General features: G+C 40.6%; 1 protein-coding gene across 1 annotated transcript in view; it reads right to left on the reverse strand.

The window, feature by feature from the left end:
- Nucleotides 1–273: 273 nt before the first annotated feature.
- The window catches only part of quob (quattro b), a 30657-nt gene continuing 5370 nt past the window's right edge, over nucleotides 274–25560 (reverse strand). The window contains exons 2-24 of the mRNA XM_008278628.1: nucleotides 19349–19546; nucleotides 17024–18566; nucleotides 15806–16009; nucleotides 15316–15439; nucleotides 14348–14441; nucleotides 13890–13976; nucleotides 13666–13782; nucleotides 12394–12492; nucleotides 12165–12313; nucleotides 10063–10201; nucleotides 9736–9858; nucleotides 9336–9533; nucleotides 8225–9198; nucleotides 7774–8023; nucleotides 6774–6863; nucleotides 5976–6200; nucleotides 5025–5195; nucleotides 4124–4301; nucleotides 3610–3726; nucleotides 3267–3521; nucleotides 2463–2740; nucleotides 2177–2235; nucleotides 274–2038 (exon numbers count right to left, since the gene is read on the reverse strand). Coding sequence (XP_008276850.1) covers nucleotides 2197–2235; nucleotides 2463–2740; nucleotides 3267–3521; nucleotides 3610–3726; nucleotides 4124–4301; nucleotides 5025–5195; nucleotides 5976–6200; nucleotides 6774–6863; nucleotides 7774–8023; nucleotides 8225–9198; nucleotides 9336–9533; nucleotides 9736–9858; nucleotides 10063–10201; nucleotides 12165–12313; nucleotides 12394–12492; nucleotides 13666–13782; nucleotides 13890–13976; nucleotides 14348–14441; nucleotides 15316–15439; nucleotides 15806–16009; nucleotides 17024–18566; nucleotides 19349–19546 — 5652 coding nt within the window. The 3' untranslated portion in view covers nucleotides 274–2038; nucleotides 2177–2196. The remainder of the gene's footprint in view (nucleotides 2039–2176; nucleotides 2236–2462; nucleotides 2741–3266; nucleotides 3522–3609; nucleotides 3727–4123; nucleotides 4302–5024; nucleotides 5196–5975; nucleotides 6201–6773; nucleotides 6864–7773; nucleotides 8024–8224; nucleotides 9199–9335; nucleotides 9534–9735; nucleotides 9859–10062; nucleotides 10202–12164; nucleotides 12314–12393; nucleotides 12493–13665; nucleotides 13783–13889; nucleotides 13977–14347; nucleotides 14442–15315; nucleotides 15440–15805; nucleotides 16010–17023; nucleotides 18567–19348; nucleotides 19547–25560) is intronic.

A 25560-nucleotide genomic window follows, 5' to 3' on the forward strand; every position in this document is an offset into this window, starting at 1 on the left:
TGTCATCAGTGAGTATTATAAAAATACACTCTAATTGGACAACAGATAACTTCTGAGGCAATTAAAATGTGAAATAATGGCTCTAAAGTCTAGTTTTTAAACAGTTTACTTGGTGGAATGAGTCAATGAATCACAAGCAGAGCAATGCCAGGTAGTTCCAGAGCGGTACAAATGTTTTTAGGGAAGTGTGATTTTATGTGTCAAATGGAATTTGGAATCAGAGTAAAATTTCCTTTTAAAACCTATTAGTCACATTAAAAGGAATATTGTAGCTTGGTGGTGACTGTGTTGCAGCTTCTTTAATGAAACGTTCAGTTCTCATTAATGTTGTCATGGCATTTTTGCTTACAATCACAGAATCACATCGGTATTCTGATAGTTTAGTTATATCTGAGCTGAACTTAAACTTGTCTGAATAATCTAGCTATTATCAGCCACAAAATTCTAACTGTAGTAATTTCAATCTGGCTGTAAATGTTTGTTTATTTCCAAAAAAGAATGTTGAGGTGCAAATCAAAACACATACAAGTAAATGTATCATCAGTTAAAATATTGTCTTTCAAATAGAAAGCAATACAACTGCCATAAATCAAAATTCATACCAGCAAAACAGTTCATACAAAACTGTTAATTGAAGAAAAGACAGTAGAAATAGGTAAAATGCACATGTTGTAATTAGGTTTGGCAGATTTGTACAAACAGGCAATAAAGTGAAGACATAAAAGATGACATTCTGCTTTAATAATTATTTCACCACAGTGATTTAGCCACGTTTTCAAACTACAATATAATTTAGCATTGTGTTATGAAAAACAAACAAGCACAGAGACTGTAGCAACTCTATCATCCCCTTCTTAAGCTATAGAACTACGATGATTTACAGTGCACTATGTGAAGCCATGTCAGCTTTGCATTCCAAAGTCAAATTTATCACCACTTCTGTTCACAATACACAACAGTTACAGTTTTCTTAGTGGTGGTCCTGCTTGTTCTCGTCAGATTGGTGAAGGTGAGTGTGAAGTTATTCTCCTCTGAGCAGAAAAAAAGCAAAAGTTTGGCACGAATTCTCTCATTGCCACACTCTCACACATTGATGCAGCTTTTGTGAATCCTCCAGTGATTCATTACACCCCACCATTGAGTGTCATTGTGTAGATTACTAAGGAATGAGAAGCACATCTGATGTGGAGCAGCTAAACCTAAAGAATGCTGCAAAAGCCTGTAGTGCAGTTATTTATGTACACAGAAGCTGTATTGTTTTAATATTGAGCACTTATGTGTATGGTAGCATTTTTTATTACGGCTGTAACAAATGATTATTTTCATTGTTGATTATTTTCTTCACTTATTGATGAGTTGTTTGGTCAATGAAATAAAAAATGGTGCAACATTTTGATTCTGAAGTCCAAGATGGCGTCTTTGAATGTTTTGTTTTGCCCATAACTTGAAAATATTCGATATACCATCACAGAGGTGGAAAGAAGCCAGAAAATATTTGATATGATTTTTTCCCCCGTAAAAAATACTCAAACCTATTACTTATCAAAATAGTTTATGATTAATTTAATACTTGACTGATTAATACATTATTTTGCAGCTTTAGTTTTAATGCAAAACAAAGCAGGTTACTGGTGTGCAGTTCTTACTGTTAAGTTAAAGTTGTGCTGACGTGTGTCTAAAAAGGACAAAAACCAAAAATTAAAGAAAGTCATCTTGGGCTTTGGGAAACGCTGGTCAACATGTTGACATTTTATAGACCAACAAATAATCAAAAATGGGGAAAAAAAATCATTAGTTGCAACCACAGTTACATTACTTTTAAGTAACTCCGCAACATCATCTGAGATGCTTTGTCAGGCAGCGGACATTTGACGACATACGGCTCACGCATTAATGTTAACAGTTTTCTGACCTATTGCTTTAGTGGTGATATAAAAGAAGCTTTATTTACAGAGTGGTAACAAATTACAGTAAGAGCTGGAATAAAGGCAGGTCTGCTTAAATAGTTTTCTCTGCTTTTCATGGGTTTCCTGTAGATCTGTAAAAAAACAAACAAGTATTTAAATTAATTTTCCCATTTTGCAACAGAACAGTTTATTATTCATACACACACAGAAATAGCTGAACAATTGCTCAAGTCTTATATTGTATACATATTTCAGAAAGATAGATTTACCTTATAACATATCTTACAGGTCAAACCTCAGTGGACTTTCCAACATTAGTGCTCTGAACCTGAAACATTAATAATTTAATATTAATTAACAGGGCATCAAAGGGTTTATTACTGACATGAGAAATTACGTATTGCATGCAAAAAATGAAGGGACTTTCAGTAAACAGAGATTGGAGACAGTTTACTGAGTAAGTGACAAATGAATCAAGTATTTACTATCATATTGCATGATGTACTTTGAATTTCCAACTGTATGAGCCATTATTCAAAACTCTCAGTACTGCACCTGTCCACAGGGCTGGTCCTTTGCCTGGTATTGTGGTTTGGGCTTGGGTTTGGGTGCAACAGGCGGCTGGGTTTTTTCTGTAGGTCCTGTCAGTACTTTTGGTTTCTGTGAGACTGCAGTGTCTTCAGTTGGATGAGCAACCGCTGCCTCCTTAACGGTGATGATGGAGGCGCAGACTGAGGAGCTGTCCTCCACCTCTCCTCCAACAGCGGACTGGTAGCTGTGGGTGGAAGTGCTGAAGCCGCTTACGCTCTCACCTGACGACTCCGAGCTGTCCACTGGAACATAGAAATGAGGACTGAATGGATGGAGGAATGATCTAAATCTATCCACAAACCAGCCTGTGTAGTTTAGGGGTGAGAGATATTTGGTTGTACTTGACAGCTGAGGCCTAAATACTAAGTCATCAAATGGCTTTGCTGTTAAAATGCTTTTGACTCACTTTAAAGAATGTACTCCTCTGACATCTGACCTATGACCCCTAACCTTGTGGAAGAATTGGACTTAAACTGGACACGACACACAGACACCAGCGAAGCTTTTCAAGGTCATCAACAACACTCTCAGAGCAAACAGTGCCTCATTATAACTGTTCTATTTTTAAAGAATGTTCTTTTATTGCACTGCCTTAAGGATCAGTTCCTTTGCATTTCAATGCACATACACATGAGCATATGGCAAATAAAAGCTCTTGATCTCATGATCATGAAGGAGATCACAGGTGTGTGGAAGTTTATAGTTTCTCTCCAACTGAATCATCTCATCACACTGTGCAGTTGTATTTTGACAAAATTTTCCTCTTACACAGTAAGTTCTGACTTCCGCTCTCGTGGTCCAGGTCGTCCTCCTCCAGAGCTCCAGTGGACGATACGTATCCCCCAAGAACCCCTGCAGTCACCCTCCGCTTTGGCCCACACAAGTATCCCACAGGGGACAGGGAGCCCCTTCCAGATGAGGAGGAGGAAGATGAGCTGCTCCCTGAGCCAACAGACTTTGGTCGCCCTCCTAGAAGCTCAGCGTGTGACCCGCATGATCCCACGGAGGATAGCACCTTGTTTTCTGCAGGCCAGAATAAGTTTATGAGGAGTTGTAATGAGCGTAAGTGATTCAATGTGATTACAGTATTTTTATAGAGTAAAATACTTACCTCTCCCTAACAGTACATAGTTGATGGCTCTGTCGTTGATAGCTGCCTCACTGGGCTGGATGTCCATGAAGGGCTTATTTCCAATTCCCAGGAACACTCTCTCCTGCATTCGAACTTCTAAAAAAAAAAAAAAACACGCATGAAATCATCATACTGGTCATTGAAATGTTACAGTCACTAACTTTGAAATGTCATAAAAACATTTTACTGTTCAACACATTATTGCATTTATTCTGAAATTAGATCTGCACTTTTGGATTTCCGTCCGCGTCTGTGTTCTATTAACCACCATCAAGATTCTATTAAATATATTCACATCTGCACGCAGAGGAGTGCAGAGGAATGAATTAAGGCCACATCTGCATCTACCAAAGAGCCCTTATTAAATGAACCTGACGTGTAATCTTCGTTGCCATGTGATTTCTTTAAAATGATCAAACGTACTGTTTAGGATACAACCTGTTATCAGTGTGTCTATATTCCGAGCGTAACTGCTTTGTGTTTGCTGCTGTACCTCTGTTGTGTATTGCCTGCTCCCACAGGATCCGCTCCAGATCTTTGGTCCAGGCCTCCTTCACCTCCCGGCTTATTGCTTGCAGTGTGTATGTGTCTTGGCTTTTCCTCTTTCTGAACCAGATCTCAAAACACAAGCCACTGTCACCGGTGTTTTGGGTCAGGCCTATGTCGGACGTCTAAACACAACAAAAGATGACGTGATCGCGTAAGATGGTAATGTCAAATGCAGCAAACATTTTAGTAAGTGTGAGAAAACCGCTACTGCTAAGTTGCTGAAGGACAGAAAAATGAATGTCTGAGTTGTGTTAAAATACTGGATTTTAAAAGTAGGGAACATCTGGAGTAGGTGAATTATAAATTTTCACAGTTCAGACTGATCCAACAGTGCTACTGGCTTTATGGTGCATAGTTGCAGACTGTTCAGTGAGTTGCAGTTCAAAGAGTATTCATGGTGTTAAGCAATTTTAAGCTGAGGTAGCTCTTAGTTTATGATATACAGTCTTGCTATTTTAATATGAAACTAAGTAAAAGTACTTGAAATTGGTTTAATTATGTAGTAAAACCTATGTGGAACTGTATGACTTTTTTTTTTGGTGAATTGCAAAAAACCAAAGGGAACTTAAAAAAAAAGAAAAAACTTTTTTATTTTTTATACTGAGTCAAATCTGGTCAAAAGTTCACATGAATGATCTGGAAATGTGTCCAAATTGTGACAGTTTTCTCTGTAAATGTCAGTTGCAGTGTAAGTTTGTATTGGGTAATCTTTCTGTAAAGAGGAAGCGGTACTGACAGAGACGCCTTTCACTGCAGTGATTGCTATATTTGCAGGGAAATTTGGCTCTCATTCATACATTAGAAGTATTGCATGTGTTTGTGTAAAAAGTGTACTGTATGTGTACCTTGAATGACTGCTTGTAGATATATGTGTCATTTCCTACATCAGTCTTTCTGGTCTTGCTAAACAGAACGAGTTCTTGAAAGAGGAAAATGTGACGAAAACATTTTTTCTTCCTGAACGTCACCAAGAACTCATCCTGGCGTATCAGCTGCCCCTGCTCCTTCAGGTTAACCTGTGGTGCACAGAAGAAACATTCAGTGAGGCTGATGATGAGCAGTGGTCATTTAGAAAAACAAAAAAAAATAGAAATAATGCAGCAGAGTTTCCCTGTTAAAAAAAAAAAAAAGAAAAGAAAAAGAAAATAAAGGCAACGACTGCAATTGTACATTTCTTTAGCAATATCAGCCTTTTTTTCTTCCTACCAAAATGGTTTCCAAATTCATACTAAGAAGATACTAAGCACCAAGCAGACATTAAGAAGACACTTCAAAAGTCTGAACTTTCTTATTTGAGTTTATAAGCTAAGCAACAAAAATCCAATAAATCCAACTCCATTCCTTCTCTTTTGGTTTTTAAGATAATGGAGCGCCAGACCATCATCCCCTCCCACACACAGCGCCTCCCTTACATTCCATGGAAAGGATGATAATATATTATTCTTTCTAATTCCATTCCACTCTATATCAATCATGATTAACCAATGAAAGCACACAAAGGGATAAATAGATATTTCTAAGAGCATTACTCAATAGGTGTTATTCAGTATTGAGGGATGTCATAGTCCTGCCTGTACCTGCTTCTGGTGAGATTCCAGTGTTGCTCAATGCAAGTGATGGGTCACTGTAATTCTTCCACAGTGTGAGTACAGTGTGCATATGCATGTGTAATATAAGACAAACAGTGTATTTGTAGTGTATCACGTGTAAAGAACATGAAATCTTCCTTTCTGGTAATCTTGCCTGACTTGTTGGTTTACAAAATGGCACAAAACTGAAATTGTGGCCCTCCTTACATCACAGTGGTGGATGGCGTCCATGGCCAGGAGGTTGTTGCCATGGCGGAGCTGGAAGTGGATGACCTCCAGGGCTGCCTTGACCTCTGCGATCTCTCTGACTTGTCCCGGACCACACTCCCTCATCATGTCCTGCAGCAGCAAGCTGTACTTACTGATGCGCTGCACAGGCTTCAGCAGGTACGACCACAAGTCCATTTTATCCCCCAGCTTCAGCTGCTTTTGCTGATGTGACAAAAGAGGAAACCGAACAGAAAAGATAAGAGGATGGGTATGTATCCATCAAGTGGTGCATAAAGCAGTGGAATGTGATGCATGCTTTTGAAGGGGTGAGGCTTAGAGAAATTGATTTGACTAAACTATTATTTTTTTTATAATTGGCAGTATCTGTTGGTCTGATGATGACTGCCGGATATATTGCCGTGAAATTTAATAACACCAGTCATCTCCAAACTTTTCATAAACTGCCAACATCAGCACAAAATTTCAATCTGTCCAAAACTTCTTTTTATGGTTAAATAACTCCAAAATGACTAACATTCCCATTTAGCTCCAGGGTACTTTGTGTCAACTGCTGATTAGCGAATGTTAGCAACACACTCATCTAAGACAACAAACACTAGATCTGCTCGGCATCAGCATGTTGACATCATCACTGTGGGCATGTTTGCATGTCGTCATTTTCATTTAGCTCAAAGCCCCACAACACCTGTAGCCTCAGGTACAGGTATTGTGGTGGGTTTTCAGGAGCAAAAATAAGAAAATGAAGAGCACAGGAAGGCTGGCATTGATTCCCACCTTGAAAAAAGCCTGTCCATGATTGATGAGGAGACTATCAGACTGCGGTTTGTTCTTGCTGTAAAGGGCATATAAAGCAAAGCTCTCCCTCTAAAATGAAGAAATTGAGACCATTAGTCAGCGTCATTATCACTTCCAGGAAAAATGCAAGTGTCACACTGTAAAATGCAGAGTAGGCAGACATCAGAGTTCAACTGTATGAATCTGTGTATCCATGTTTATTTCCAGGGAATCTGTTTAATGATATCAGCACTGTGTAAAGAAAAGATTCCCTGGAAACTGAAGACATAGCATCAATGGATTTTCAGAACACATCTGGAAGCTCTTTCTTTAGAAACTGATAATGCTGAATTATCTGGTTTTTGGCTCCAACTGGAAACCACCAAGCTCAGCTAAAATGCTCTTAACCAGAGTAAATAGGTTTGAATGCTGTACAAGGCACAACATGGTCAGACTACACAGTGTATCTCAGATCTTTTCTCCCCACAACCCTGCATGCTCTTAGAGATCCTCATACAGGGGCCTTCTATCTGTTCCAGGTCAACAAAGCTTTTGAAATAACAGCACTGAGGCTCTGGAATATCATGCCTGAGGAAATACACCAGGCTGAGTCAGTGGCTTCTTTTAAATCTAAGCTTAAAACACACTTTTTTTGCACTACCTGCCCTGATTTTTCTGACTGTAGTTATTTATCTGGTCATGAATCTTGTCATTGATCATTTTAATGTCACTGTTTAGTTCATTTACTCTCTGTTAATGTTATGGGTTGTGGGATATTTGCTTTTTATGTGAAGCTATACATCATTATTACTTTACACAGACTCAGATCTACCAGGTGGTGTAATGTGGCTCAGCTGTGAGAAACAGTGTTTCTATTTATGGTGTGGTTCAGCTGAAATTATTCCAAAGTTTGATTTTATTTTCCAAAAAGTTCCCCAAACAGTAGGGACAAACTGTTAATTGTCAGTACTTTTAATCCAAAAACCCACTTGGCACTTACATGACGTAGAAAGCAGCGTCCCACTCTGAAGGGCTCGTCCATGCAGCTCTCCAACTCATTCAGAAAATGGTGCCGGTGGAAGTCGTGGAGCTTTTCTAAGTTACCAAAGATGCTCCCCCTCTGGCCCCTGAGGTCCTGGGGGACGTCGTTTCTCTCCAGCTCGGGGAAGTAGTGCTCTCGGACATAACCCAGAGCCTTCACGTACTCCCTCTCTGTGGACAGCAGCTCCTCCATGATCTTCCGCAGTTTTCTGTTCCACATGTTGGAGATGAAAAACAACAAAATCATGCATTCGTTTACAGCTGATAACTCATCATCACTTGTTTATCTGTTGGTTCTCCATATGGCAATATTATGTAACTGGTGGACATATTTGATTACAATTTCCAATGTGCTCGACAACATTTCACTGAGCTTTAGATTACTCGTAGAAGGAGGGGATGTGACTTACAAAACATTGCTGCCATTGTTTTCTGCTGCTGTGAGTAATGTCTCTGGAGTCCTTACATCTTCAGAGTTCTGGGTGGAGACTGTACATCGTTCAACCTCCCCTTCATTACTGTTCCTTTTTGACTTGCAGCTCAGGTTTCCCGGCCATAGACTCTCGTTATGGGAAATGGGCAGACTTTGGATGGGCGGCAAATTCTGTTCCAGTGAATGTGTCCTACTGTGACAGTGTTTATGACTTGTGTTTAAAGGTGAAAATCCAAAGATGCTGGTCAAATGAGGCCTCGCATGTGAGCCCTCGCTTAGGGACCGGCCCAGAGGTTGGTGCAATGGCAATTCCTGCCCTTGTTTTGTAGAGCTTACACTTCTTAGATCTGCTTCGCTGTGGTGCTCTCTTGGCCCCCACTTGCCGTCTGGGTGGCAGTCACCGTTTTGTGGGAAAAAATTAGTCATTTTCCCATTTTCAGGTAACTGCAACACTTCTTTGTTTTTGTTCCCTTTTAACTCAGCTTTCAAATGATGGTTAACGCATGCATCGGTTGGGCTTTCTCCAGCACTTTCTGCTATTTTGACTACCTCGTTATCAGAGGTTGACTGTGGGGTCATGGAGCGCTTGGCCTCCTCCACCTCACTCCTTTTCTCTTCCATCTCCGTTTCTCCACGCTCCCCTTGAGGCTTTGCAGCTGTGGTCTGCTGGATCTGGTTCTTATCTACGCCTTTTTTTTTCTCCCGCATCTCCTCAAAACGCAGCCTGATTTCTTGGCACTGGACCCAGGCTGCATTCCACAGTCTCATCACCCCCGAGGCCCCTGATCCCACGGCGCAGGCTTTGGCTTTCACGGCCTGGAAGTGCGGGGTGGAGAATTCTCCACCTAATCTCTCCTCATACATTTGAAGTGTGCTTAGGGTCTGAGCCGAGTAACACCCCGGCTCTACCTGCTCCAAAAAATGACTCCATTCTTTGGCCAGGGCAGACATCTACACAGAGTGAGTGAAAGAAAAATGAATTTCACTTTTTTCTTTCTTTTTTAATGTAAAGGTTAGCACAAATCAGTCTTGAATTAGAAGGTCAGAGGGGTGAAAAAACATACATGGAGCCATGAAAAAACACAAACCTTTTCACAGAAGCTGTACACATGCACAAGTGCATCCAGTTCTTTGTATCTCTGTTCTACCCGCAACCTGAAGTCATCTACATTGGATTTGAAAGTGCTGACAACAGTCCGAAAAACATTTGTTGCAGGACTGGAGTCACTGGTGCTGACGATCCCCTCCGCCTCCGTCACTAATGTCATGGCGTACTGTTGTTTCTCCTGCGATAAATGATAAAGTGTCAAGCGGAACGTATTTCCTTCCCTCACCTCTGTAATTAACTGTCATCACTGCAGTAATTTAAATGTTTTCAACAATTGGAAAATAAGAGAAAATAGTTAGTATGCCAGGAAAAACACAAGACAGCCAAATGAGGATGTGTGTTCTCATTTCTAAATTATTTTTGTTGTATTGAGGTAATACCTTTGACTGAGTGAGAAACAGATGAAAGTGCTGCAAGGCCTTCTCGGTGCACACCAGGGTATCATCTGTTGTGTAAGAGTCCTTCAGTCTCTGTTCCCCCTCTGAACTGAACCACATCCCAGCCTGCAAGACGCAATGCGGTAATTATGCAATTTTGGCCGTATAGCTTGGCAAGCTGTGAGCATAGGATTACATAAAGGTTCATATATGGTCAAAAGTCAACCAGCGTCAATGCCCACACACCCACATTAATGAATTTTAGATGTTTCAGCACATATTGTAGATTTTGATAGCATCAGACTATCAGACTAAAAGAACTGGAAGTACCGTGGTGATTTTGGCCTCCATCTCTCTGAGCCTGAAGAGGAACTCCAGATGCTGCAGTGACTCATTTGATCTCATCACCAACGTGTGGAGCTTCTCCTCAACTTGGTTATACAGACTTGTAACTGACTCCAAAGCATCTCTGCAAAGGAAAGAGAGCCATTAAGAAACACTGAGGCCACTGACACTCACCTGGAAGTGCTTTGTGAGATGGCCTTTAGAATGTAGCATATAATGGGAGTAAATGTACTATCACATGGGAAAATTGCAGCCATTATATGGCATTATGATCTGTTTTGTAGTATCTTGATCTACTGTATGCAGATGTCAAGGAGGCTGACAGTGCTTCAGCACTTCCACCACTCGTCACATGTAACCAGAATCTATCCATCTATCCATCTGTCCATCACCTGGCTGCAATACCAATCAATATGTATAAAACTTGTTAAGCAAAAAATTCTCCAAGTATAGATTGCATAATTACACTACACATACTTTTCAGTTACTTACTACCTTGATAAGTGTTGATGCTATATTGCTGTAATTTCAAAAAGTATAGTATGAATGAGTGTATATTGTAATATATGGGAAATTATAAAACAAATGAGTATTACTAAGATACAAATAATTCACTCAGTATTATTTTTTTCCCATATGGCTATAGTATGAGTTTGATGGGGTTTTTTCTGGGTTTTTTTTTTCAACATTAAGTCAAGGTTAAAACATCTATTTGCTCCTTAACTTTGATTTCAAAAAAGAAAAGACTTCATTTGTTTTGTATCAGGGTGAGGAATGTGTTTGAATTATTTACTTAAGTAGAAATACTCCATTGCAATCATATGTATACAGACATATAAGTTCAAGTCTTATGTTCTAATATAATTTAAGTTAAAGTAAATTCAAGTATTAGTAGAAAAAAATAAAGCTAAATATACACACTGCAGAATTTTGCAGCATCTTACAGTATTATATACACACACACACACATTAGTGATTTGGTACTACTGAAGTAGCGTTTCAACAATGTGTCAATCTGTCACACAGTTTGGTCGTTAAATCAAGAACATTGCATCACATTTTCTAAGACATACTATACTGTACTTTGTGCACCCTCACAGGTGTTTTCACTTAGATGCAGTGATTACAGTAGATGTTCTCAAGGCTGTGTGGGTGTGTGCAAAAAAATGGGCCTGATTTACAATCGCCCTTGACTGTCGGTTTGCTATGTCGTATCACTTCAAGAGGTGAAATCTTACACTCGTTGTTTGTTATACTGCCATAAGATTGAGTAAGATTTGGTGATTTCCAGCTCCACCCAACTTACACCTGGCTCGCGGTCTAATTTGCCAGTGTGAGAACAGTGTGTGAGTGTTCAGATCTTTTCATCTGCAAGGTAACTAGTACCCACGGCTTTCAGTAAATGTACAGGATTACCTCTCAAATTTAGGGGAGTGGAAGTATAAAGTTCCATAGTGTGACACATGCAAATATAAAATGGCTCTCGAAGGTGCAGTGTGTTGGATTTAGTGACATCTAGTGGTGAAATTTCAGGTTAGATCCAATCAAATACTCCCTCTGTAGATATCAAGGACTCATTCTAAAGTAACAAAAACACACTGAGCTTCAGATGACTACACTTATGAAAACATAATTATGAATATTAAATTCCTTTTCAGTTAATAGATCTCTCTAAAGTCACTAAACCTTAAAGAACTTGACTTTGGACACCAAAGTCTGAGTCTGAGTCCAAGTCTGGAGTCCAAACAGTGTATATGAAACATGATCTGAACACTTTACATGTTTATTATTGAGTCTGGCAGTAAGTCCAGGTGACCTATGCTGCTGTTTCTCCAATGAAGCCTCATTTTCTTTGGCAGAGAAACTCAATTCCCAAGACTGTGTGGATTTAAATTTAAACTGGTTTCCCTTGTGTTAATCACTGAATTCACATTCCGGACATAATACCCAGCTCTGGAGCCAAGACTTATACCCAGAGGAGCACAAGAGTCGCAGGCGTTTCATTCCATTTGCCAAAGAAGAAACCGCTCACAGTGTATACCATACTGCTTCAGACAGGAAGCCCAATAATAAATACTATTAGATACCTGTAGTCCTCAGACTGTGGAAATCTGAACTCCTCTCTCTTCATCCTGGCCAATAAAGCGCCTCCTTCCCTTTGCAGAGTTACCAGTCTGGTATCTTCCAGCACCTCTTTCATTGAAACCCTCTGTTCCTGAATGCATTGCTGCACATCCTACAGGAGCATACAGATCCAACACGTGAGACCTGTTCCAAAAATGGTGCAATTACATAACATCACAATGCATTTATTACCTCGGCCGTGTCCAGGTGTTTTCTGCTATCCACTTTCTTGATGGCCTTTTGCAACAAGCAGTCTGCCCCTTGCAGGTCGGTCATGAAAGAAACCAGTTTCTGAAATGAATTAAATGCAAGACAGAAACATGAAACACAATAATGAACCAGAAGCTTTGTGGGGTGGGGAGTCCTGAGGCAAAACAGACGTACTGAGCTGCGTTTCTTAGCTAACCAACAACAAACAGAGAAACAACCAACATTACTGTACGGTGCATAACTTCCCAGTGTTACTCGGGATTTTCCATCTTCTACATTAGTGCTTCCACTTATCAAACCTTCAGATTGTGACCCCTTAAAAAAACACTTACTCCTGTCAGAAGTTGCAAATATCACACCAACAGTAACCCATTAAAACAAAAGAATAATATCCCAAATTTAACTGTTTAACATTACAAACCTTTTTCTGCCCCTTATTACTCTAAAAACATTATATCTAACACTGTATCTTCAAATTTTAGTTTCAGTTGTGGCTTAGTTATGGTTTATTGCTGGAGTCACCTGAAATACAAACTAAAGACTCATTTCCTTGTAGACTTTGATTTCGTATTATTCTAATTGTAATATAAATACTAACAATATTTGTGTTTAGCCTCAGCTGAAAATCTGTCAACAGTCTGTTTATAATATCCAGCAAATTATGGAAAAGCACAGACAGGAATTTGGCTTTCAGACAGTTTGTTGGGTTATTTTCTTCTCTTATTCTTGGCGACTAGCCACCAAACTCATTCCCATGCATGCAGTTGTTGTAAAGTACTGAAATACTCAGTATTGTTTGCTATATAGGGTATATAAAACACTAACTCACTCAACAGTGTATAAATGAGGTGGAGCATCTGGTGGAGGAACTTGGCCAGTGAAGGTCAGTACTGATAAGTTTTCCATGACCAGTGTGAAATATCGGCTCCCACTAACCAGCCAGTAATTTAATTAAATAAGCTAATTGATCAATCAGATAAGACTTTGCACTTTCCCCCCAGATAAGACTTTCCCCTTGTGATCACATCCGCCCTCTACTCAAAGATCAAAGCTGCACAGAGCCAAAGAAAAACAGAGACGATGCATGTTTGTGTGGGTGTGTGGGTAACGGGCCATCTCCACTGTGGTGAACTGTGGTTGAACAGCTTTCTCCTCCACATGGGAAACTCCACACTTTAATTGAGCAACTATGGGTTATAATACCACAACAAGCACAACAAGTAGCTGTGCAGATTCAGAGTGGATATTCAGTACCTGATGGAACTGCAGCCAGTCGATGTGGCTGTAAGTGAAGGTTCCTCCGAGGTCAGAGGTCAGCTGAGAAGCTTCCACTGTCTTGTTCAGAGCCTTCATAGATGTCACCATGTCCATCTAACAGACAAAGACTCAGTAAGGAAGGAAAAGTACAATCATCTCTGGTGTTAAATTGTTTAACAACTGAAATAGACTGAACAGAGACGGAAAAATTGTTTTCTGACCTGCAGACCGGGTTGCTTTTCAGGTCGTGGACAAGTGTCTTTATCGATCAGCATGACAATACTGTGGACAGCATGGAGAGCTTGCTCCTGTAGCAGGCAATAAATAAGGTAAAGATTAAAAAAATTAGGCAAGACTGTCACATGTTTTGATATAACTTAAGTTGTGTCTGTTCTGAGACTCTACTGTCCACATATGACATGCTACGTCTTTACCTATACCTTTACATATCCCTGCCTTCTCTCTCAGTTATGAAGAAATCCTACCTACAATAGACCTAGAGTGTATTTTGTACAATGCATCAGACCATTGTTTACACCTGACAAAATAGGAACTGCCCCCCGAGTGCCTTTACTCACTATTACATCAGACACTTCTCTCATCATGGCATCTACTTGTTTCCCTTATCTATGAATCAAAGAACTTCTTTGGTGTGTGCATGTCGGTTTGTTGTATTAACCTGAGCCATTAGCAGAGCTTTGTAGAGGTGAAGTTGAGGAGGCTTCTTCCTGGCATTGATGACCAAAGTCATTCCCAGCTCTCGCACTTCTTTCCTACCAAAACATTGCAGCATGTCAGGGCACATTAGAACTTGTTCAGTTCATCACAGTTCTCCAAAAAGAGCTTTTAGACTTTACCTATCCCACCTCTCAAACCTGTAGCTCTCTCTCTCTCTCTCTCTCTCTCTCTCTTTTTTTTTTTATCTCTACCTGACATTCACACACACACTGTTCTTCACACATCTTATTGTACGTCTTTGATGCCTTCACATGCCTCTTCTAATGGCCTCTTTTTGAGTTAATGTTGTGTGAGCCTACATCAGATGTGGCTGCTAATTCTGGCAAGGGGCTGCATACCAGACAGTTGGCAGCCAGCCTGGCTGCAGACTGTTGTGGTATGGCTCTTTACTGGTGACAGCAGGAACTTAAAGCTATCTGGTAGCACAGCTTTTTGAACTTCAAAGTCTCCATTAAACTTAGTGTAAACAAATAACACAGTTAAAGTGCCTATTAGTAGACCTTTGAGGGCAGGTCTTGACGGTTCTTTGACAGAGGGTCAGTAAAGGTCAGCGTTCAGGCACTACTCGGAGAGAAAGAATTATTGTTTTATTAGGTGTGAAACAGAACCAGTACAAATAATGTGCCGTAAAGGAACACTTAATGTGAATGTCAGACCATAAGTCATTCTATTCACAGCCTGCTCTGGTCACTGGCCATTTTAAAATGATAGTCTGCTGCCCTCTTGTGGTTTTATTTCTTATTGCACACTCGTGCAAACTGGAACTAGCAACTGATTTCCTCTGCTGGACCACAGAGGGCATCATCATGCCATATTCTGAACGAATAAAGCTCTATTTCAATATATAAATGACTCTTAGTTTCAGATCTTATTTTTTGCTATACATATTGAAACCCCTTTTAACCTTACCTTGGTATGGAGTGTAAGTAGAGCAGTAATTCACAAACATTCTGTGCTGACACATACGGAGACATCCACCCCTTCCTGTCACCGTGGACCTCCACCACTGCCCTGCCAGTTCTGTCCCTGCTGCCTGGAGGTGAAAAATGAAGTTATATATATTTATTTTTCAAAAAGGCACAGTGAAAGTTTTGCTAAGGATGGCCAGTTATCCAACTCAATGGATTTCAGACAATTGCAATTGACATTTGGTGTCTGACACTGACAAAAGAGACCTCATCCCTTCCAAAGAGTGTTTTGGGCTCTAAGTTATTTTGACATCTTATCATTCACATCTTGATATGACACGAGAGTTGCTGAGGTCATGTGAATCCTGAAGGTCACATGGCAGTCAAATAAGACTAAACTATTTTGAAATACAGACAAAAGACTTTTTACTGTACAGAATGATGTTGATAATATTATTTTGATAGCAATGGACTCATTTGAAGCAAATTACCTGGTAAACAGATAATTCCCAGCTCAAGCAAACCACTGATCCTTCTGAAACTAGATTCTTCAGTTTGCGGGGGCGGCCGAGTGTCACAACATGCTGAAGGAAGTTGAACTTGAGGAGCAGATGGCTTTTCTATCTTTAAGTTGTGGAGTTTGGCGCCTGGTCCATCTGTGGTGGGTGAAGCTTCACATCTGCTTGACTGAGAGTCTGTGAATAAGCAGAAAGGATTTCCCACCGAAAGCAAAACTTCAGTAAATTAAAATATACCTTGAGGCAGGAAGCAAGATCAAGACGTTTATTGCATTTTTTAATCCATCAGACAGACAGCACTAAGATTTCCTGTGAACCACCAGCTTTATATTATCTCCAGTGACCTTTGGCCTTTCATACAAACAGCAATTATTCATTTCTTCAGGCATAACTTTGAACAGCTCTCTATCAACATGGACCTACCCTGCACAGCTGCACAGCTGTGTACAGACAGCCTCCAAACATTGGACATGGTCTGTGTAACTAAACACAGCAGCGGCCCGGCTACTAAGCCTGGCTTTGATTTCAAACATCCTAATTGGCCTCCCTTAAAGCCAACAAGGCCTCTTCTGTACTCTCTCTCTTTGCCACTTTAATAGTCCATGACAAGCATGTCTCCAGTCAAGATCTCAACTTGCCCCTCTGAGGGCATGCGGGTGAAAAGCAGCGGGTGCAGAGGATGGAGGAACCTCCTTCTTGCATGTTATGCTGTCTCTCTACATTAGAGGAATGCTCTGCTTTTTCTTTTCACCCAGTGGGTTCAGGCCCTCTTTCTCTGGGGTGCAGCGTGCTATTTCCGTTCACTCCCTTGATAATGGGAATGACATGAATGTGGCCGCACTGCTGGAGAACTCAGACAGCAATGGGAGAATCCCTGGAGGAAGATCATACTCTAGCTTCATCTTTGACCTTCGAACCCTCCTTCTAAAGAGCCTTTATTAACTGCGACCCTCGGTGGAGCACATTCCGTCAAACACGCGAGGTCACGGTTGAGTTTCACTCACTCTGTTTGGCTTAAATGTTCAGAGCCCCTTCTAGGCATTGAGCAACAGATCATTATAAATGGCTGTGTGCACACAATAATAACAATGTAGAGATTTTGTGTGTGGGCAGGGGTTAAAAGGAGCAGAAAGAAAGACTGTACCAGTGGAGGACCTTGATGTTTTGCCTGAACTCACAGAGTCTGCTTACCTTTTTTAGGGCACTTCTCTCTTTCCAGCTTCAGAGTCTCTTGTTCCGCTCGTCCACCTTTTTTACACTGGATTATGCTGGCAACTGTTTCAGGGCAAATATCACTGTGGCTCCTGTTGTTGAGTTTATAGAGGAGTGGACTCCCCATAGGGGTTTCAGACACAGTGGACAGAGACCTCACTTTAACTTTGTGTTTGCCTGATGGCTTCAAATCCTCCCCCTTCTGGTGTGGTTTCGTGTCACCATCATAAGTTGCCAAGGACACATCGGATACTGGATGCACGCAAGCAGTATGTCCTAATTTTTGGGAGATAAGCTTTGTCTGAACTCTGTGACTGTGGCTCAAACCGGGGGTTGATTTCAAAATCACGGGTGATTCCTTCATGAGGGTTTCTTGAGAACTAGGAGGAAGGTGAGACACAAGGTTTTCTGGCGTCGGTTCACAGCAGTGTTTGTACCGGGAGGGTTCATTGCTCATAGGTTTTTTACAGTGGTAACAAAAGTTTCGGAGTTGGTCTTTTTGAGCTTCAAATTTACTCTTAGATCGTAACTCCCCCTCCTCACACAGGCCTACCTCTTCCAAGGCAGCCAGGAGGTCTACACTCCCCCTCTCAAAAGCCACTGGGTTCCTCAGGGCTGCAAGGTACGAGTCTCTGTATCTACACTTCAAGTCTTGTTCCGTGAGCTCCTGCCCCAGCTTTCTCTGGCTGCATGGTGTGCAAGGTTCGTCTTTATACTGAAGGGTGCGCCCACAGGGAACACTGTTCCCGAGTGGAACCGGTGGTGGCGGTCTGACAGGTTTGAACAAAAGTGAATTAGGTGGATTTAGATGGCTTTTTCCCTCTTTATCCACAAACTCCTTCCCTTTGGCGATATCCACCAGGTCTACATAATCCCCTTCAATCTCTTGATAGTTGTGACTGTCACATGTGTTAGGTGAAACCCAACCCACTGGTTTGATTAATGGTTTGGAGCATGATTTAAGCACTCGTCTTCCATGTTCCATTTTGACAAGTTTGGATGAACAGTCCGCGGGTCTTAAAGATGCAGACATCCTGTCTTTTGCTGGAAAAATCATGGCTTCCACTGGGAGGGTGGAGGAGTTGAAATGGAAGGGAAGTGAGATCTGCTTTGGCTCAGGAGGAGCTTCCCGACAGGTAGCCATTATCTTGGGCTTGTCTAAAAACTCTGGGATGGCGATCTTAGCCCAAGGCAGCTTGATTACTCCTTGGTCCGTGCAAAGCAAACAACGTGACAGAGGAGTTCCGTGACGGCCTTCATTGATGTCCTGCAGCCACTCTTCAGTGAACATGCAAGGGTAAGAAGTTTCGGGGATCGGGGTCTCCTCTACTTCTCGACATCCTTCTTCCAGAAGACTTTTGAGGACGATGCGTGCTGCTTGGTCCCCAAAGGGTTCCACCTGTAGATAGAAGTCTCCAGGACGCAGCAGCAGAGGGTTCACAGGCGCTAGCTGGATGACAGTTTTGTCATGGAGACACAGAGGCCAGCCCTCACAGCGGAAAACCACATCAGAGTATCCAGCCTGGGAAAAAAAATACACAGTGTAATTTTGTCTGAATTTAAGTTCAGTTTCTTCACTGTTTCACTTAAGTTAAGAGATGTTTTTTTTGTTTGTTTGCTTGTTTTCTGTGGTTCTATCTTTCCTGTTGAGTTTTAGACAATTACAGTCAATACTTTTTGTCAGATTATATTGCAGAATTGAATTTTTACTGGTATAGTTTGTGCATATAGAGCTCAGTTTTTTTCACTCTCTTGTCTGTAATATACTATATTCTGTGCAAAACTATATATGAGCTAAATATACTTTTTTTTTTACACAAATATTATCTATGAAATCCATAGGAGAGTTGTATTTGCTATTTCAAATCACATTTTTAGAAGTGTGCACGGTGCCTTAATTAATCATAGGATTTGTTTATATCCCCGAGCTCCTTCTTCTCACATATGGAAGCTTTTAGTATTCTTAACATGCAAAGACCTGATGTTCATGGATATTTAATTAAGGCTGTCTTTAGATTCCGTGCATCATAATGAATGTGTTTAATGTGTGAAGACAGACTGCCAAAGTCAAATCATGTTGCTGCTCATAATCTTTAGGAGCTCTCCAAATGAGCAGAGCCAAATCTAGGTAACTGCAATAAATTTTGTGACATGCACTAAGTGCCTCTGGATAAACTCTTGTTCATGGCAGTACTTCATACAGAATTTTAGAAGATGTTTACATGTGCAGTTCATAGAGAAGGAGAGGAGGAACAAGTGTGTTGGTGCAGATGCGTGTGCTTTATTGTAGGAATTTATACTCACACATGCTGCTTGTTGGACGCTCTCTAGCAGGTGTTTGGAGGGAATCAGGAAGTCCAGCAGGCACTGCAGAGCATCGCCGTGGTAACGCTCGTCAATGGTGCGAAACAGCTGGCTGAGGACGATGGGAGCCGTGGCCTCAAAAGGTGGGAAAAGGGCCGACAGAGCACTCTGGATGGATAAGTCCAGGGATTCAGGATTCTGGAGGACAAGATGAGGTGAAAGTCAGTGAGATGTAGTTTGTTCTGGCTTAAAGGACATTACTTATAGCATCAGACACTGCCTTGGGTTTCTGTCCAGGACTCATCTCAACGATTACAGCAACAACAAAACAAACAAAAAAAGACAGCACACATGTAAATGATAAAGCCACACCTAATTACAAGCTGTGCCTGTCTGGAGGAAACAATGCATTTTTTTGCAGGAATCCTAAAACAAAAGTGCAAAGATTGAGTGGTGGGAAGCAGTATATTTTAGGCATCAGTAGGCCAAAATTCAATACCAACACTTGAGCATATTGTCAAGTCAAGTGGTGTGAGAGGATACAAGACTTCTGCTCCTCCTCTGGCCTCCATTTTCAGGCCTTAGAAAACCTATCCCTGGGAGATTTCAGCCAATCACAGGGCTTTTTTCCAGAGCAGTTGAAATAGGATAAATATCAACAAAGTCAACGATGAGTGTGAAGTGTAGTTGTCTTTCACCCAGGAGAGCCGGTTTGAATCCCGGATGAACCCACAGATGACCAATGACTTTAACCTGACTATCTTTGCATGATATTTGTGCCTCCTGTGGCTTTAACAAACATTTTACAACAACTACAAGAAGCAGAAGTGACGGTATGATCTGCACATTATTTCCAAATGAGACTCGTGTTGACCTCTTAAATATGCAGTGTACACAAAATAAATCTTCTCTTACAGAACGTCTTGCAAAATCGAAACAGCTGCCTAACAAACTAAGAACCACATACTGGAGTTGTTTAATAGTTTGGACTGTTTGTTTGTTTGTGTTTTTTCATCATATAACTGTAATGATAATTTCCAGGCACATTTAATTTGCTTTGGCTAGAAATATGTATTGCATGTAAAATGCAGACCAACCTGAAGAAATAGTTTAATGAAGAACTTTGTTCCCCCTGAGAGGTCCACTCCTGACTCACCTCTTGTCATCTTTATTTTTGCACATTTTAGATAATATACAATGTGCTCGAACTTGGGTTTCAATTATTTTCAGCCTTGGCTTCTTATGGCATGTGCTATTTTGAATGTGAAAATTGATACTCTGTGTCTGTCTAAAGGGAGCCATAAATTACAAACATAAATGTCTATTTGGTCATAGCTTGTTATGAAACTGAATCATTTGAAAATAAAAAGTTCAAGAACAAATGCTCTGCATATGCAAAATGACAGGTCAGATATTTTTCCTTGTCCTCTACGTTCTTCTCTGCTGGTTTGGAATCCCTTTAAAGAGTTTTGGTTTTTGAGTAAGGAACAAAAAGAAAAAAAGGGTATTTATATAGTTTTGATTCTGAATCCACTTTTGGATTAACTCTTACTGGGTCTACCTGTGTCATTACAGGCATTCTCAGCAAAGAAAGCAAGTGTGAACGAACCTGTTCACAAGCTTTCTGTCTACCTTATTATGAAGATGAGTTAGTGTGTCCAGCATGAGTATGTGCATTTCGTTTCATGTCTCGCCAGGATACACTTCATTTGAGCCGGTATATATGCAGCAGACCAGGGTCAGCATCTGATCTAACTTAAAGTGACAAAGAAACACATGGTTTCATTATATTTGCCCATAAAGACGTGGCTTTGTACGACACCACTTTCTGTCAAGAGTCACAGTTGGTGCTGGTGTTTACTGTATGCACCAGTCTGCTTTTGGTAATCTTCTGAATGCCTGCATGAATAAGCTACTAGCACCAGCTGTGCGATGGGTGAAGTCCAGCTAAACACATGGAAACTATTCAGATGAAACGAGAGCATCTTTAAAGCATTTTTTTGTGAACCAGCCCGACTCTACGCACGGCTTTGAGGTGGTGATGTCTTGAGATGTGAGGGCTGTCAACATACATTAGAAAAACAGTCAAGCATTTTACCACAACGCTGAGCACTGCTGATACTGTACTTTTGATTTGATTGTGTAGCATAGAAGCTAAAGTGAATCTGGGGATTTGCCTGTCAGGTGGCGCTAAGATGTCATGCAAATCAAGTGCTTTGCAAACAAAACTAAACTTTATATGTATAAAGGTGTGTGCCTTCAGGTGTCAAATAGAAATAATAATATCAGTCAGGCTCTGGATATCAGCATATATCTAACATGCACCAATATGAAAACTTTTTTACACAACATAATGCAGAAAGAGGTGCTTGTGAACTTCTAGAAATGGTGTCTTCACATAGTTTGTCCAGCACATCGTGCAGCGCCGATGGTTCACACTAAGTTGCTATCGAGCTTGTGCAATACAGTAAACAACAACAACAATCCTGCATCAGTTGGGCTTTGTGAGGCTGCATGTGAATAGGTTAGCATGCTTACATGAACACAACAACAATGTTTAGCAGGTATAATGTTCCTGGTTTTTGCCATCTTAACAAGTAAGCAAGCTAGCATTTTGTGAGTTGGAACTAATTATGCAGTAAAGCTAAGGCCAGTGGAAATGTCATTAATATTGCATTCATTTGGTCATAAACAAGATGAAAAAGATCAACCTCAAGGTGACTGTCAAAGTCGCTGTCATTGCCATCCACAGAGTCATGCTGTTACCTTGGCTGAGAATCCCCCTGAATTCCAAATAAACTGGAACAATCTTGGTACAACACTCTTAAGACAATTGTATTTAATATAAAGTACCCTTCACAATCTGGTGTTGGATAGAGGTGCACAATATCTGCTTCATTATGATTTGCTTTAGTTTCTTTTTTTCCATTTACCACCAGTAGAGGCTATTAAAATGTACAGCTGTTCTTTTCTTCACATAGATTGTAATCAAATAAATGTGTTGAGTAAATAAAAGACAAAATATTTGTGCTGATTTGATGGTGACAGATGAGTTTTTAACCATGATATAACTAAGAGAATGACATTTTGATAATGATGAGGATTACGATTCCAATTTTTTGTGTAAGCCAGTAAGAGTAAAGCATACACTACATTTTGTTACAGAGACTGGAGCATTTTTTGGGTTTAAATTATATTTATCAGACAGATTCCAGTTTGTTCAACAATGATTCTTACACGCACACAAGAGTGAGTTATGGAGTTCCACAAGGTTCTGTACTAGGACCAATACTTGTCATCTTGTACATGCATCCTTTAGGTAATATTAGTCAGAAACACTGCATAAACTTTCATTGCTATGCAAATGACACGCAGCTAAAACAAAGGTCTAAGACATTTTTTTTTTCTTTCACCTGTGCAACATTTTCTAAATGAGGAATATTCTGTCTGAGAGTGATGCTGAGTAAGTAGTTCATGCATTTGTTACTACTGGGCTGGACTACTGTAACTTCTCATCATCCCAATGTTCTAAACACACTCTGAAAATAACTTCAAAGTTGATCCTACATGCTGCAGCCAGACTTCTGACAGGAACCAACAAGAGAGATCATATTTCTCCCTTATTAGCTTCTCTTCATTGGCTCCCTGTAAAATCCAGAATATAATTTAAAATCCTTCTCCCAACATATAAAGCCCTTAATGATCAAGCTCCATCATATGTTAAAGACCTTATTGTACCATATTATCCCAATAGAAAACGTCACCCTCAGACTGCGGGCTTACTTGTGGTTCCTTGAGTTTCAAAAAGCGGAATGAGAATCAGCGCCTTCAGTTATCAGGCTCCTCTCCTGTTGAATCAGCTCCCTGTTTGGATTCAGAGGCAGACACCCTCTCTACTTTTGAGATTAGGCTTAAAACTTTTCTTTTTGACAGAGCTTTATTGTTAGTGCTTGCTCAGGTGACCCTGAACCATCTCTTCGTTATGCTGCTAGAGGCCTACACTGCTAGGGGACTTCCCATGATGCACTGAGCACCTCTCATCTACTATCCTCTCTTTCTCTATATGTACATTTCTATATAACCCTTGCATGTCACTAACTTTGTGTCTTCTCTTTCTTGGAGTCTGTGTTTTGTCCTCTCTGCAGGTATCTCCGACTACAGAACTGCATGTTTCTGATCTGCAGCTGCTGGTCTCACTAACCTCCGCACTGTTTATTACTTTCTTATGTGCTGTTTGTCTGTTTTCAATCTACTATCCTTTTCCCTCTCCCCCTTTACCTTCACCTCAATCGGTCGAGGCAGATGGCTGTCCTTCCTGAACCTGGTTCTGGAGAAGGTTTCTTCCTGTTAAAGGGGAGTTTATGCTTCCCGCTGTTGCCAAAGAATTTGCTGTAAGGGAATCTTTGGATTTGTTGAATTGCTCTCTGTAATTTTGTTAGGTCTTCACCTTACTATGTGAAGTGCCTTGAGATAACATATGTTGTAAATTTGGTGCTATATAAATAAAACTGAAGTAAACTGAATTCCGCTATGGCTGAGTTGGTGGTGTGTCTTGGGAGGCTCTTGGATATAGCTACAAGTTCATGCATGCAAAACCCAGGCAGTCTCCAGGGTTTACTGGCAGGCCCTCACTTAACTGTCACTTCAGCTTATGTTTTGGTTTTAGCCTGGAGGCGGAGTGACAGTCCATTTCTTGTGAGGATTTCAAGAAAATGTGATGACCAGTCAGGAAAGGAACATCAACAAATCCTCTCAGCATGTCACATCAAAAAGCTGTGCCCATTTAGTTAAGGTTAATCCCCTTTACAATGACATTGTGACCAGCTTACCTTCGCTAATCTTTTGACCCGTTGTGGTTGATGACACAGACACACATTGTGCGATACACACACCGACAGTTTGTTTATACTGTGGCTCAAATCTGGGGCAAGACTTTCTTTAGCCACAGCCCGAGGCAACATAGTGCAACCTGTAATTATCTGCTTTATACCAAAGGGGGCCTAAATGGTGGACAAGACAAAGACAGAGTGAACCTTAATAACAAATGCCTCTTGTCCGTGCTTGTATGCAAATTCAGGTCAAACAATGATCTTTGTTGGAGACTGAGGCTCTTTCTAGAATTAAATCGCAGAGTGCACTGGACAATAGAGGAAAGAGAGGGAATCCCCTTGTCTTGAATCTGAAGAGGAGGTAGTGGTGGAATGTGGTCAGCTGGACATGGATCAAAAGCAACACTCTCTGCAGCCCAAGATAAAGGTTCAGGATTTAAGCTTGACTGAATGCTCCTCACTGGCTGATTATGGGGATAAAATACCTCGGAAAAATAGCCGTAACTCTTTTCTTTAATATGAGCTAGTTACCGTATACTGATATGCAGTAGGGGGGGAAAAAAGCATTATCGTGATTAAGTAGGGAAGTGATTGCGTCTGTCTGGTAATATGGGACTGAATAAATAGCTTGGAGTTTACTGTAGAGGGAGGAAACAGGCACACTGCACGCTAGACAAAACAGCAGAGGAACACTGTAGAATGTCAAGTAAAAACAACAGAAAACCTGTTTTCTTATGACGTTGGGCATCAGTTCTGTAATCGCATTGCAAAATTAAGTCATTTATGAGTTGAGATGGTACAAATTATTTGGTGTTGCAAAGACCTGTAAGTGATGCTGCTCTTTTTTTTTTATATAAGCTAAAAGGTATTTGTTATGGACTTCCTGTCATTTTCTGTCGTGACTGCAGTTTTACTATTGTGGTAGTTATTTATGGTTGCCATGGTGCTACATACATACACTGTCTGTGGTTGTGTTTAATCACCCATAAGAATCCAAAATAGATTGCTTCCTGAATTGTGCTAAAGTACTTATGGTCATAGGCCAAAACAACTGCTCCAATGATCAACCCTGTGATTGCATGTATGCCTCCGATTATGCCTATTATTCTAATTGTGACTCTGATTTAAGATAATGTTTTCAGGTACCATGCTAGCAGCAACTATTTAGTACACATTCTGCTTTCTTTCAGAAGAATTCATGCTGAACTTTGCACAGTTCAGGCCTGTTTGTCATGTTGTCTGGCAGTGTCTGATGTAATGAGATACGTAACAACACCAGCATTCACGCTCCCTCAGTTCCTCAGTTCATTTGGCTAGCCAGCCTGTTTGAACTGGGTCCAGCTTTGGTTAGTAAATCTCAAGAGAGTCTCGCTGGTATAAATA

Source organism: Stegastes partitus, unplaced genomic scaffold (assembly GCF_000690725.1).
Source record: "Stegastes partitus isolate 25-593 unplaced genomic scaffold, Stegastes_partitus-1.0.2 Scaffold128, whole genome shotgun sequence".
NCBI classification, from domain to species: domain Eukaryota; kingdom Metazoa; phylum Chordata; class Actinopteri; family Pomacentridae; genus Stegastes; species Stegastes partitus.